This window comes from Myodes glareolus, chromosome 13 (genome assembly GCF_982192425.1).
Source record: "Myodes glareolus chromosome 13, mMyoGla1.1, whole genome shotgun sequence".
NCBI lineage: Eukaryota > Metazoa > Chordata > Mammalia > Rodentia > Cricetidae > Myodes > Myodes glareolus.
This window is the reverse complement of record NC_142038.1, coordinates 42688763-42703420: the sequence shown is the minus strand read 5'-3', so window position 1 is coordinate 42703420 and position 14658 is coordinate 42688763. Positions and strand designations below refer to the sequence as shown.

The window sequence follows — 14658 nt, the reverse complement described above, 5'->3', positions numbered from 1 at the left end:
CACCTACCTGCAAAGCAACCAATAGTGAACCATTAGAGCCCTAGGTCTCCCTACCTCCTGGCCCTGGTAGCCATACTCCCACATGACTGTCTCTAGAGGCATCCAGAGACCAGTCTGTCCACTGGGCACCAAAGGAAAGCTTGCTGCTCCCACTAGGGTCTTAGCAGGCTCCATGTAGAAACTGAAGTCACTCCCTCCGGTTCAGTGTCAACATTATTGTCAAAGAGTGCCTCCCGCGGCTAAGGCTAGAAGACTCCTATAGATCAGTTGAGCTCACAAGTCAATACATTAAAAGACCTCTTACTGATGACACTGGGACAATGGTGGGTCCTTTCAGGGACCTCCCTGTCCCAGAAATGCCCAGTGAACAGCAGACATTCCACCCAGCACCCCTCCAGTGACCTCCAGACAGCTTCCAGGCTCCTGGGCAATAAGGAATACTAAAAGGGACCCTGGGTGTTTTATTAGCCACGCTTCCAGGTGAAGAGGGGAACATCAACCAATAAGGGGGAAGGGATTGTCTGGCTGGCGGTGCATCAAAGGAAAAGTGGTGTACACGTGAACACACACTCACACATTTAGGAGAGAGAGAGAGAGAGAAAGAGAGAGAGAGAGAGAGAGAGAGAGAGAGAGAGAGAGAGAGAGAGAGAGAGAGAAACTCTATACCAAAGACTCAGAGTGAGAAATACAACTAAGTCTTTAGATCTGTGGATGTTATAGAAAGAATCACTATCAGAGCCGTTATTCAGACCAATTGAACTGCCCATTCAGGGTTCATTGACATAAGCCACGCCCCTCTTCTTGCACTACCAAATCTCTAAATAAATACAAAAGTGAAAATAATCAATCTCCTCGCTTGGCTATTGCAACTAACTATACAACCTTCAGGCAAACAGAGATGGTAGAGAGAGGGGAGGACTGGATGGGGAGAGAACTAAACCGTGGGATCCAGAACTGGTTCTAGAGAAAGGAAAAAACTGAATGGACATGTCTTGGGGACCAGAGCGGCAACTCTGGGGAGGAGAGGGTGTTGGCAGGGAACCTTGATGGTTTCCCTAGGGACAAGAACATGTCATGTGATCTAAAATATGATTTTTTTCCCAGCCAATGCAAGGCCACAAGGCAACCCTAATTCTTTCATTTGGTCACCAACTTTAACAAGGATTAATTAATGCAGCTTTCTTCCAGCTCCTGTGTCGCGCACTCTCTGTGGTCCTCTTGATGTGCACTCCTTGGTGATGCTGCAGCTATTCAAATAAAACCACATCTCCAGTCTGCATCCCAGCCACCTGCACTACTCCTGGCTCTTCTTCAGGTGACAGAGTTAAAGGTGCTACCGCGGAGAGACTGAACAAAAGGGCCCTGTCACAAACCTCCCAGGAGATAACCATTAGTAGGGTTCGATGATTAAATGGTCCTAAAATAGCAACCAAATGCTTCTTGGATGGGTTAGTTAGTTATGAAGCATGACTCTGGGTTTTAGTTCAGATCTTGCCCCCGAATACAAAATTGGCAAAGCTCACCCAGTTCCTCATGCCTCCTCTCTCACTTCCATCTGAAAATTACCACCTCACTCAACATCTCTCCAGGTTTTCACATCACTGGGCGGCGAGGGTGGGGGGTCAGCAGGGGGAGTTAGGATATAGTTCTGGTTCACACAGAGGCATGATACAGGCCACCAACCAGGGCTTTTTCTTCCCTTTGGGCCAAAGCCCGCTGGATTTCTTCCATCAAGAGCCCCTCCGCCAAAGTGGCATCCTTTCATTTTCCCCCTATTTTCTGACATCACTAACTCTTACTTCCCATTCATTCTCATTTCTGTCTTCTGGTCCCTCTTTCTCTTTTCAGTTGTACTTTTAGGCGGCACAGAAGACCTTGAGACCTGGGCCACAATATCTAGGCAAGGTGTTAGGAGGGACCCAAAGGGCCCCCCATTCCCTGGAACACCTGGTTTTTATAAGTTTCCTATCACTTTTCACGTATCTCATTGGATCAGACAACCCTACAACTATTTTCCCCAAACGTGGCTTTGAGCACTTTACCGCTCACATATTTGCATACTGTTTGATACAGATTTAATTTCAAAGCGGGTCTCAAGCACTTCAGTGCAAGCCCAGGAATTGCAAATGTGGTCTCAAAGACACAGGAGTCCAGACCCAGGCAGGAAATAAAGTTCCAAGCGGCTTTGATGTGCTTCCTCTCCCCGCCCCTCCACCCCCACCCCACCCGGTGCTGGTCATTCATCTCTACCCAGGAAGGGACCACCTTGCCTGAACCCTAGCAAACGCAGCACACGTGGGCGCCAAGTGAGAGGTTTAATAATCCATCCTTTCCCCGGTCTCCAGCACAACCATCTCCCCGGCCCCACCAAACTAGTTATTGAGGCTTTAAGCTCAACGTTCCGACCGCCGCAAGGAATGTAGCATATAATAAAGGAGGCAGGAGTGGAGGGACTGGGGTACACACTCTTGGGAATAAAACGCCTAGGTGTCTCGGGAGAGCTGTTGCTTTTCTAAGCCACTTGGTTCAGAGTGAAATATCAAGGCAGTTCAGGTCAGATTCTGAGTAGCACAAGTTAAAACAAGATCCAGAAAAAAGAAATCCATCAATCTTTAGTTGCGTCGCTTCCAGCCTGGGATCACGAGGGGTGGGGTAGGGAAAGACTAGGGTGATGCGGGAAGCCGAGGCAAGGAAACCCGAGCTCCGGACCTCAGCAGTTCCTTACCTCACTCAGCTCGGCTGAGGAGTCGTTTCCATATTTCACCGCAACTCCGGAATTCATGCCTGCACTTTTCAGAGCCGGGCTCGTCCCCAGACCTCGGAGCCTTGGAGACTGGCTTAGGCTGGATAGCCTGGACTTGCTCCCCGCCGGCACATTTCAGTCTAGACAGCCATTTTCACCCAGGACAGCGGCGAGGAGGATGCAGAAGCTCGACACGGAAAGTCCCACTGGAATCTCACCGGCGAACCATAGCTGCTGGAGGCTGGGCAAGTGGGTCGCTCGCAGCAGCTTCAGCGGCCGAGCCGGCGCCGGGACCCGCCCGCGCGCCCACCGCGGCGTCCCGGGGCGATGTCACCCTCCGCGCCGCCTCGACTCTCCTACCGTACCGCGCGGATCCCCATTACCCGGCAAGCGGGCAGCTCGCGCCGGCGCCCGGCAGAGCTCGGGCACCCTCCGGGAGAAGCCCGGGCAGAGGTGCGAGGACTATCTGTGCCTCCGGTTCCCGGCAGGAAAGAGCTGGAGAGAGCCGGAGCCGAGCGGCACTTCACGCCGAAGTTTCCCCCTTTGAATCGTCTGGAGTTGTAAGTGGTTTCTGATTGAACACAGCTGTCTAGCTGCTGGCTAAGTAAGGGCTGCACGGCGGAGGCGGGGCCAGAAGGAGAAAAGGGTGGGGGGAGGGCGCGGAGGAGAGAGCAGGCGTCCTTCCAGGTCTCTGCAATAGTAATTACAGGACCCAGGTCCAGAAGGGAGAGAAGAAACAGGAAAAGCCACCTGAGTAATCGTGCAGGAAATTGGAAAAAAAGAAAAAGAAAAAAGAAAAAAAAAAAACCTTCCCTGTTAGGAACCGCTTTCCATGATTCAGTAAGGTCAAGGCAAACGTGAACACAGTACGTCGGCCAGCGCTGAGCGGTTTCTCACGGTACATTAAAATTTTACAAGAGTGTGGGGCGGTCATTTCCCTGATTAGTCTAAAGGCAGGCTCCCACGTTTACATGACTAGGGCAGAGTGCATTCTCTGAACGTCCATAACCAAGATAAAACATGCCCAACCCTTGAAAGATTTAAAATACTAGCGCATTGGTGTGTTCTCCAATCTCCCGATCTTCGTTAAAAACACATGCCTCCACCCAGCGTGGTGGTGTCGGTCTGTATTCCGAGCATCTAGCAGGGATGGCAAGAGAATTAGTAGTTCAAGGCTAGCCTGAGTTAAATAGTAAGACCTAGTCATGAATGAATGAATGAATGATCTTTGCTATGTAGCCAGAGCTGGGCTGGTTATTTCTGGAGTCTGAAGGATGAATTAGAAAGCTTTAAAAAGGCTGTGATAGCCAACCAGTCTGAGTTCCCTTAGGGTGAAACTCTCAGTGTATAAGGGGAACGGACTGAGGTCTACCTGGGGTTTTATCGAAATAAAGTTAAAAGGCCACCAAGCCTGGTTGGTGTCGACCCAAACTTGTAATCTTAGCTCTAAAGCAGGAGGATCACATGGTCAAAGCAGGCCTCAGCTTCACAGTTGAGTTCAAGGCCAGCCTATGAAACTTAGTGAGACCCTGTTTTAGTAAAATAAATTAAAAGGCAGCATGAGGGCTGGTGTGATCAAGTGAATCTGAGATGCACCGAAAACCTTTAGTACAGGGGGCTGCATTATCACTTAAGAAACCTCATCCGTCTTTCTTCAGACAATGGGAGGAAAGTCTCTCCACCTCTAGGCAGACATTTCCTGAAGCCTTCTATGAAAAAGCCATTGTATTGTTCCAATCCAAACTCTATTTTTAAAAACCCAAATAGGATGTTTAATTTTGCCTTAAGATGGAGCAGGGGGCCACGTTTGCGTGCCCATCTTTTCCCCATCCCTTCCTGTGTGGTTCATCCATTTCCCTTGTTTGCCTGTTTTTTGTTTGTTTGTTTTGTTTTTCGAGACAGGGTTTCTCTGTGTAACAAAGCCCTGAGAGTGGAAGAAAACACTGCCACCCGTCAGGCTATGTTAGCAGTTTTATGTGAAAAAACAAAACAAAACAAAACTGTGTTGTGTACCACGATGCACTAGGCAGGAATTCTGCAGGATCCAAGCCAACCCCACCGTCTTCGCCAGATAAGTTGCAAGGTGGAAGAAACCAGGTGAGCGAGTGAGACAGCACAAGAAGCAGGACTCCAGAGCCTCCCGGGTGCATAGAGGCACGCCAGTCAACTGCAGCGTGTGGACCTCCTTGGGACCTTTACTTAAACAAACCGTGCAAATGATAAATGACAACATGGTTGACCTTTAGATCAGTTCTGGTAGCACCCAGCTGTAATCTGATAATGTTGGAGTTTGGCGCAGGAAAACCGAATGTCTACGGCCAGCTTCCCACGGAGAGATCTCAAAAATAGTAAAAATTAAAATTATATTTACACTCAGAAATACACTTGTAATATACTTAATGATGTTAAGAAATTATTGGGCCTGCAGTGATAGCTCAGTGGTGAAGAACGCCGGCTGCTCTTCCAGAGGACCCCTGTTCAATTTCCAGCACCCACGTGACAGCTCAGAAACATCTCTAAATGCCAGAGGATCCAATGCCATCTTCTGGCCACCATGGGCACCAGGCACAGAATATGTTACACAGGCATACTATAGGCAAAACACACATACACATAAAATATTAGTAAAATGGTGGCTAATTTCAGATATGCTGATGATCTTATGGTCACATTGTACAGTGTCCTTTTAGAAATATATAAGGCTGAAATGATGCCTGTGATTTTTGCCTGATACAGAAGACAGAGAAATGGTTGCAGTATTGATAAAAACAAGCTGGCAGAACTTAATTAATAGCCACAGGTAAATAGTCCCTGTCCTGTTGTCCATCTCCGAAAAATCGTTCTAATACACATTCATGTCTGCTGCCTCTGCTTTTTGTGCCCAAGAACGGGTTCTAGTGACCAAAAAGCAGAACAAGAAACCAGGAAAGGCTGTTGCAGATCAGGGATGCTTTTGGGTTGGGGAAAAATCAATCAAAATGGTAAGAAATGGGTGGATTTAACATGTAGTGTTTAGATGAAACTGGCCAGGCTTTGATGAATGATTAGATACTGGTCATGAGACTGAGGGGGGAAGTCATAGATGATTGCCAGCTTGGGGGTGAGCCAAGGACAAGGACCAGATTGAAGGAACCAGGGGCTCTGTTTTAGATGTATTAAATTTAAGTTTCTGGGGATGGGGAGGTAGCTCAGTGGTAGAGCATTTGCCTAGCATATGTGAGAGGGAGGGTTCAGATCTGATAATGGCAAAAAGTTAAGTAAATAAATAAGGAAAAGTGAACTCCCTATTCGGCACATAAAGAGAGATCAACCACAGTTAAGGCATCTGAGTCTTGGGCAGATGATGAGGATTTAGTTATGTCCAGCATGAGGCATGAGGATTATAGCTGACGCTGAAGGCCATGAGAATGTATGAAGTCACCTAGGGAGAAAGTAAGGGGTGCAAAGACGTAGTCCCAAGACTTTGCTGCTCAGTCCCAAGACTGAGGTGCTGCCATATTTCCAGGTTAAGCAGGACAAGAATCCAACAAGAAGATCAAGACAGAAAATCCAGTGGGGAACATAACAGCTGCGGATGGGACCGCGCTGAAGTGGAAAGGCTGCTTGTGGAGGAGCAGCGGCCTATGGAGGAGGCTGCTGAGACACCAGGAGATTGCTAGTGAAGTGTTGTTTGGTTTGGGGGATTACAGGTGACCTCCAGAAAAGCAGTCTTTTAAAGTGGCAGAGATAGATGGAAGCTTGGAAAAGTGAACGTTTGGAGGTAACTTGGAGAAGTATACTGCCCTAAGCCTATCCATTGTGGCCTGGCTCCTTCTGTGGGCTACCCCACTCTAGGCTCAGTGACTTAAAGCTGAGGCATAGCTGGAATGCAGTACGTAATTAGGTTGGTCTGTGTTTAAAATGTCTAAGAAAACCAGTATTCGAAAACAATTTCCAGATTAAATCTCCCTCACAGAATAAACAAACAAAAATCTTTCTTGTCCCAACTGCAAACAAACCCAAGCGAAGAAAGCACACTCCTGGGCTCACTAATGGCATTCGTTGGCCACCTCACACCCGGCCCACACATTCCAATAACCTAGAGTCATTTTCCAACAACATCCCTGCCATTATCAGTGGGGAATTCCGATTAGAGGTTTGCTCCCTCGTTATGGGATGTTTTGAAATTTACCCCAGTGTCTGATGAGATCATTTGGAGACTGAATAGTTATCCCCTTCATTATCAACATCCTGAGAATCTTTCATTCACTCATTTGTACTCCAAATCGCTTTAAAGCACATCAGATTCTTCTCCATAGAAAAGAAAACCAATCCGTGGAGAGTAGAGATTTGGAAATCCCAGGGAGATTTTTTTTTTTAAAAAAGGAGAGCTTTAAGTCATCGTAGGAGTACCTGCATATGCCAATGGAAAACGGAAAGATGTATTAAATGGATGTGTAAAGATAGATCTAGTAAAATTTGGAGATTATGCTGAAACTAAATGAGTTTCAAATGCCTGCCACTGTTACTTCTGGAGCCCTTAGGCTAAAACAGAATCATCCATTGCTCCTTTAGCTAGAATGCCATTATAGCAATGGCTGAAAAGGAGCATAGATAGACAGGAGCTGGGGGTGTAAGCTAGGGATAGAGAATTTACCCAGAATGATCAGTGCACTGGTTATGATCCCTAGAATCATAAAGAGATAAGGACAGAGAAGTAAGCTGTGCACCTTACAAAACTAATGACAAAAGGTGAAGTTAACCTGAGCTTGCACCAAGCTGAGATGAAGACGGAGGGTCTGAAGCAAAGGAAGCCGCTTGTCCAGGCTTTGAATATTCAGAAATAGACTGAAGTGATGGGGGCTTCTTATTGGGATGTCCTGAGACATGAGGAGTGGGCTCTTGCCTTCTCTAAGATATCCTTAATTGGTTTACACAGCTGTCAAAAGATCAAACTTGCCATTCTAAATAAATGCTCTGGATTTGGAATTATCCGCCATTACCCTTCCTTGTGCCTTTGTGCTATGTTTTTGTTGTTTCATTGTATTTTAAGTAAATATCTTTTTATGCAGCTACTGAACAGTTTTGTTAAGTCTTGTCATCTCCATAAAAATCATGTCTATCCGGGGGGTGGTGGCACACACCTTTAGTTTCAGCACTCAGAGGCAGAGACAGGTTCGAGGCCAGCCTGACCTACAAAACCAGTTCCAGGACAGCCAGAACTGTTGCATAGAGAAACTCTGTCTCAAAAAAAAAAAAAAAAAGAAAGAAAGAAAAAAAAAGAAAGAAAGAAAGAAAGAAAAGAAAAACAAACCATATCTAATTAAATTTGTTGATTTCCACCAAAATTCAACTTTAAGGATGGCAAGAGAGCTCATCTGGGAAATGTAGCTACCACCAAGACTGATAACCCAAACTGCTTCCGCAGGTCCACACAGTCGGGAGAAGGAACTGACTGACTCCTGCAAGTTGTCCACCAACTTCCACATGTGCCTCATGGTCTGGGCATGCCCCCTTACCATATACGCACAAATAACATAAGGAAATATAAGGAAATCTTAAAAAAAAACAAGTTCAATTACAGTTTACAAGTTTACATAATAGGAATAATAGCTTCTGGTCTAATAATTGCAGAAATGTCCAATTCTTCCCCTTCTCGTCCAGCCATTCAGTCCTTCCCTCTTCCTCTGCTTTAAGCAGCCTCTCCCAAGCACTGTTCCTATAATTTAAGGATATTCAGATTTAGGTCTAAATCACTTCATGTACCCTAGCCTAGGAATTTTTCTCCAACATATATAGCTTTGTAGAATGTTATGCTGCAAGTTATATTTTTATGAGTTTTATCAAAATATAACTCATCCATAAAAAGATTACATTTTAACACATGTAATTCAAAGCATAAGCGCAACATAAGCATTAAGTACAGCGCTGGCTCAAAAGTGGCCACCCAGAGTCCTATCCCAACACTGGAGAAGAAAATAGAAGGGAGGGAGAGCAGACTGAGAAGAGGTGACATGGCTCTAGAGGTAGTGGGGCCTGGGAACATGGAGCCAATGAAGGAGGTAGACTAAAGTCTCAGGCGGTAGTCAGCTTTATTCAGAGTCGTGGACAACTTAGAATCTGAGAGTTAAGAGAGGTCCCATGAGTAAAGTTCTTATGAGTTCAAGCTGTGTACAATCACAGGGACAAGATATACATGACAAAAACTTGTTTTTCCATAGAGGCGTCTAGAGGACAGTTTAAACATGTAATTGAATACCAGCAGCAAGCAATAAGGAGTAATCTGAGGTCAATTCTCTCCTATTTGCTACACGTGGGACAAGAACACATTCCAAGAACAATTCCATGTTTGGAAGAAACTGGGGTCACGAGACTCTTGTCTTGCTTTCTTGGAGTGTTCTCACAAGCACTCAGAGTCCCCTCACATGGCTCCACCTGTGGACCATGTTCCAACAAGAAGAGAGATATGGAATAAACACACACAACTGTGTCACTCTGAATTTGCAAATTTGGGACATTTCATGGAAAGAGAATAATATGTGACTCTTTCTATCAGGTTTCTTCATCTCAGCATGTTTTAGAGGCTCACCCATGCTGTGTGCATTCACACTCCGTCCCTTTTCCTTGCCATAATATTCTGTGGATGTCACATTTTCTTTATCCACTCACCAGTTTATGCATTTGAGGAACATCTACTCACTGGCAATTCTGATAATGCTTCTGAAAATACAGGTTGGGAAGTTTTTCTGCGGATGTATGTTTTCAGTTCTCTTGGGTGTGTGTGCTTGCCCATGGAAGTAGAATTACCTGGCAATGGGAAAACTCTGTTTCACATTTTGAGAAACAAACTGTTTTCCAAAATGGCTGCCCTTTTTAAAATCCCCACCAAATGTAGGTTTTTTAATTTCTTTGATATAATTGTCAATTTTTTTAAAAAAATATAGCCTAATGGTTTTGTTTCACTTTAAAGGCTGATAATACTGAACATCTCTGCTTATTGGCCATTTATGTCTTCTCTAGAGAAATCTCTAGACCCTTTTATTCTGTGATACTGGGAATAGAACCCAGGGCCTCATGCATGACTGTGAATTACTTTATCATTGAACTACATCTCCAGCCCAAAATGTTTTTAAATTGAGTTGCTTTTTTACCATTCTATTTTAAGAGGCTTGTTTGTTTGTTTTTGTTGTGTTATGGAGACTGGACATTTATCAGTTACAAACTTTCATTTCTTTTTCCCTCTTCCATAGGTTGTCTTTATCCTCTCTTCAGAGAGATCTTTGAAGTTTAAATATGTTTAAATATTGATGAAATGTTGTGTGGAATATTTCTTTACACTGTGTGAATATATGTCTCTGTGACTGGTTTAATAAAGAAGCAGACTGGCCAATAGCTGGACAGAAAGAGATTGGGCAGGACAGCCAGACTAGGAGGATGCTTGGATGAAGAAGGGCAGAGTCAGAGGAGTCACCAGCCAGAAGGAGAGGAAGAAAAGCATGCCAGAGAGACAAATGCCATGAGCCTTATGGCTAAATGTAGATTAATAGAAATGGGTTAATTTATGTTGTAAGAGCTAGTTAGTAATAAGCCTGAGCTATTGGCTGAGCATTTATAAGCAATATTAAGTCTCCATGTCAATTATTTGGGAAGTGGCAGGTAGGAAAGAAAATTTCATCCACAGTATTGTGGAACAATCTTTCTGTATACTGTGAAGAAGTGTCACTCAGATTAGCTTAATAAAAGGCTGAAAAGCCAACAGGTAGGAAGGATTTTGGGAGGTAGAGAAGATGCTGGGAAGAAGAAGGGTAGAGTCATCTGCCAGACATAGAGGAAGCAGGAAAGTAGCATGGGCTGTACAGAGAAAGGTATTAAAGCCAAGAGGTAGAAAGTAAATTAATAGAAATGGTTTAAATTAAGTTATAAGAGCTATTCAGGGACAAACCTAAGCTAATGGCCAAGATTTCATAATTAATAAGATGTCTCCACGTGGTTATTTGGGAGCTGGCAGGCAGAACAGAAAAGGTTTGACTACAATGAAGCCTGGCTTACCTAAATGTTCTTATTATGACAATTATTCTTGCTCATTAACTTGGTAGGGTTGAGAGACACCTAGATTATTAAAGTGCAGCACAGCCACTATGCTTATCTGTGAGGGTGTTTCCAGAGAGGGTTAGATCATAAGGTTTCTGACCTAATGTTTAATCCATTGATGGTTTGGAAAGAGGAATAGACATTTGGGGGTGGAGAACTAGAGGAGGTAGACCAGTTGGGAGGAAAAAAGTCACTGGGTACAACCCTTTGAAAACTATATCTTGCCTCAGTTTCCTTCTTTCTTTTCACTTCTCACGTCTCTCCCTGCTTCCTGTCCACTATGTAGTGCTCAGCCTCCTCCTTTTCCTGCACAGACTTCTACTGTTGCAGTCTTTTGCCTTCCCATGAACTCAGAGTCAGCGGAGCCAATGATATGGACTGGGATCTCTAAAACCATGGAGCCGTGTAAGTCCTTTCTTCCGTAGCCTTTTCTGCCAGATGCTTTGTCATAGACAAAAGAAAGGTGACTGACATAGTAACTTATGCTTTTGTTTAACAGTTAATAAACTATTGCCTAAAGTAAGATCATGTTGTCTTATTTTTCCTCTTAATAATCTTATACTCTTACATTGAGATAGAACCCCTGTGGAATTACATTTTGTATAATGTAAGGGCTCCAATTTAGTGTGTGTGTGTGTGTGTGTGTGTGTGTGTGTGTGTGTGTGTGTGCATGTACTCAGTGCTCAGTGCTGGGGCTCAAGCTCAGCACCTTATGCATGGTAACCTGTGCTCTGTCATTGAGATTTAGTCTCAGCTCCCAAACTACTTCTTCTTCCTTTTTTTTTTTTTTGATATCCAGTTATTCTAGCACTATTTTTTGAAAAGACTATTCTTTTCTCACACTAAATTATTTTGGCACCCCTGTCAAAACCAATTGACCATAAGTGGACTTATTTATAGAAACTCAAATCTATTCCATGTGTCTGTATGTCTGTCTTTGTGCCAGTACTTCATGGTGTTAATTATTCTTGGGTATTTTTGTTGTTGCTTTCTGTTTTCAAAACAGAAAAGTGTTATCCAACTTCATTGGGTTTCAAGGTTGTCTTGACTCTTCTAAGCCTCTTGTGTTTCAACAGGAATTTTGGAATCAATCTACTGGCATCTAAAGAAGCCAGAAGTAGTACACTGAATCTTTATTGCAATTTAGAGACATTGACATCTTAATAAGTCTGTGATCCACATATGGGAACTGTCTTCTCATTCACTTAGCTTGTTGATTTCATGAGACTATTTTCAGTGTATAAATTTTACACTTCTCTCATTAAATTAATTACTAAATAGCTTATTCTTTTTGTTGTTTTTTTGTTTGCCTTTTTTTTGTTTGTCTTTTTTTTTTGTTTGTCTCTGAGTAGCTGTGGCTGTTCTGGAACTCACTCTGTAGATCACACTGGCCTCAAACTCAGAGATCCACCTGCCTCTGCCTACCAAGTATTGAGATTAAAGGTTGGGATTAAAACTGTCTGTTTTTTCTTTAAAAATTTAATCTAGTGTAAATGGGCTTGATTTAATTTAATTTTTCAGATAATCCATTGCCAGCATTTAAAAATGAACTGATTGCTAGCATATTAATTTTATGTCCTGAAATCTTGTGTGGCTTAACAATTCTTGTGTTGAGTAGACTACGTAGAATTTTCTACATGCGGGAGGATTTATCTTCTGCATAAAGAGATGTAATTTTACTTCTTTCCACAGATGTCTTCTATTTTCTTTTCTTATCTTCTTGCTCTGGCCAGCAACGCAAATATAATGAAGTGAACATAGGACACTTGCTTGCCTTGTTAATCTTCATGGAAAACCTTTATTTGTGCTCTTTATTCTCCCATCGGTTTTATCTCTCACTACTTCAATGTAAAACTTCTACCCAGCCCCATGGTTTCCTATTATTCTTACAGCTGCCAAGCTCCTTCCCACACTTTTTCCCTTGCTCCCTTTCCTGATTGGAGTTTTAGCCATTGGCTTCTCTAAGACTTACTTCCTAACTCCTGTCCTGACTTTGATCCTTATCATCTCTGAATCATCACTTCTGACCTTATCAGCTCCCTTCATGGGTGTCAATTAAGGCTCCATTAAGTGAAGGAACAAAGCAGAAAGCAGAGCTGGTATGGCTGTGTCAGGATTAGAAAATGGAAAGTATTTTTACCCTGTAGGTGTATAGCTACAGTCTCGCTTTGACAATGTTCTCTCCTACAAGACTAGTGCCAAAAGAGGTTCCAAAGCTACAGAGAAACCCTGTCTTGAAAAACCAAAAAAAAAAAAAAACAAAAAAAAAACCCAAAAAACCAACCCACCAAAGATAATGATCTCCCCTGCCCATTTTGCTCAATCCCATCCCTAGAAACCTCCAGACTTCCAGACTTTTCTGGGGTTAAACAGTCATAGGACTAACATTTTCTATAACTGAGGTCTGAAGAACACTCCTCTATATACAGTTAATCCATTGTCAAATACTGAGGATATTAGTCCTGACCCAAAAAAGCCCATTTTTTCCTTCCTTCCTTCCTTCCTTCCTTCCTTCCTTCCTTCCTTCCTTCCTTCCTTCCTTCCTTCCTTTCTTCTCTCTCTCTCTCTCTCTCTCTCTCTCTCTCTCTCTCTCTCTCTCTCTGTCTCTTTTTGAGACAGAGTTTCTCTATGTAGCCCTGGCTGTCCTGGAACTTCTTTTGTAAACAAGGTGGGCCTCAAACTCAAAAGCCTGTTTGCCTCTGCCTCCCAGAGTACTAGGACTAAAGGAGTGTGCCATAATACCCAGCCCCTGTTTTTCTTAAATTAAGGCAGAATTAAAGAATAATTTTTTTTACCAAAAATACTGGAGAACATATTCTAATTTAGTTATATGATATTCTTCTAGAACTTGCTAATGGTATTTGAATTAGCATCTTTCAGCTTCTTTAGTTCTCGGGACATACAACTCATTTACTGTCATGTTCTAGGAGATGCCTTTTGTCTCCTTCATTCTTCCCTCTCTCCTTTCCTTCATTCTTCCCTCCCTTCTGCCCCATGTAGTGATATTTGGTTTGTGTTTTAACAAACAAAGCTTGCGTGAAGATCAGAGTGCAGAGCTAAGCCACTAGAGGTCAGACAGTGGTGGATCACACCTTTAATCCCAGGATTTGGGATTCTCATGCCTTTAATCCCAGAACTAAGGAGGTGGAGACAGGAATGGATAAGGCTGGGCAGAGAGAGGAATATAAAGTCAGAGGAGACAGGAGCTTGGATATAGTCTGAAGTTTGGTGGAGACAGTTGCAGTCTGAGGAAGACAGAAACTGTGGTCTGAGCATTGGTAGAGGTAAAAAGGTCTCTCTAGTGGCTGGTTGCACTGCTTCTCTGATCTCTCAGCTTTTACTACCTAATATTTAGCTTCAGGTATTTATTAAGAACAATTAGAATTCGTGTTACAGCCCCCTTTCTTCGTTTGTTCTTTTCTTCCTGCCTGTTATGTTTCATATTCTTATTGACCTTTAGGCACTCATGATCCAGAAATTAGCAATGTTCTAAAATATTTAACTTATTTCCTCAATTAAGAGAAAATGAACTCTTTAGAAACACCACCAGTCTCCTTTCAGTCCTCCTAGATGGAAGGTCACCACAGTGTGCACGATGGAGTTCCCTCAAAAGCTCATGGGGAAACTTAATCCCCTATGCAACACTATTAAACAGGATGGCTTCAGGCGCGCTCTGCCCTCATAAAGGAGAGAGATCATTTCCTATACGAGAGGGCTTGAAATTAAAGGGAAAGTCTCTTTCTGTTCGTGTGCTTTTATATTATGTGGATACAGCACTCCTCCTCTTCAGAGGACGTGGTAACATGGTGGTCTTCACCAAGCCCACTCCTACTGGTGCCTTGGTC

At 43.5% G+C, this 14658-nt stretch overlaps 1 protein-coding gene across 2 annotated transcripts in view; it reads right to left on the bottom strand.

The window, feature by feature from the left end:
- Mcc (MCC regulator of Wnt signaling pathway) overlaps nt 1-14658 on the bottom strand; it is a 378705-nt gene that overhangs the window by 228910 nt on the left and 135137 nt on the right. Inside the window, exon 1 of one of the 2 annotated variants that reach the window (XM_087896075.1) lies at nt 2726-2860. The exons of the other annotated variant lie outside the window; for it this stretch is intronic. Coding sequence (XP_087752201.1) covers nt 2726-2782 — 57 coding nt within the window. The 5' untranslated portion in view covers nt 2783-2860. Of the gene's footprint in view, nt 1-2725; nt 2861-14658 lie in introns of those variants that run through there. 2 annotated transcript variants of the gene reach the window in all.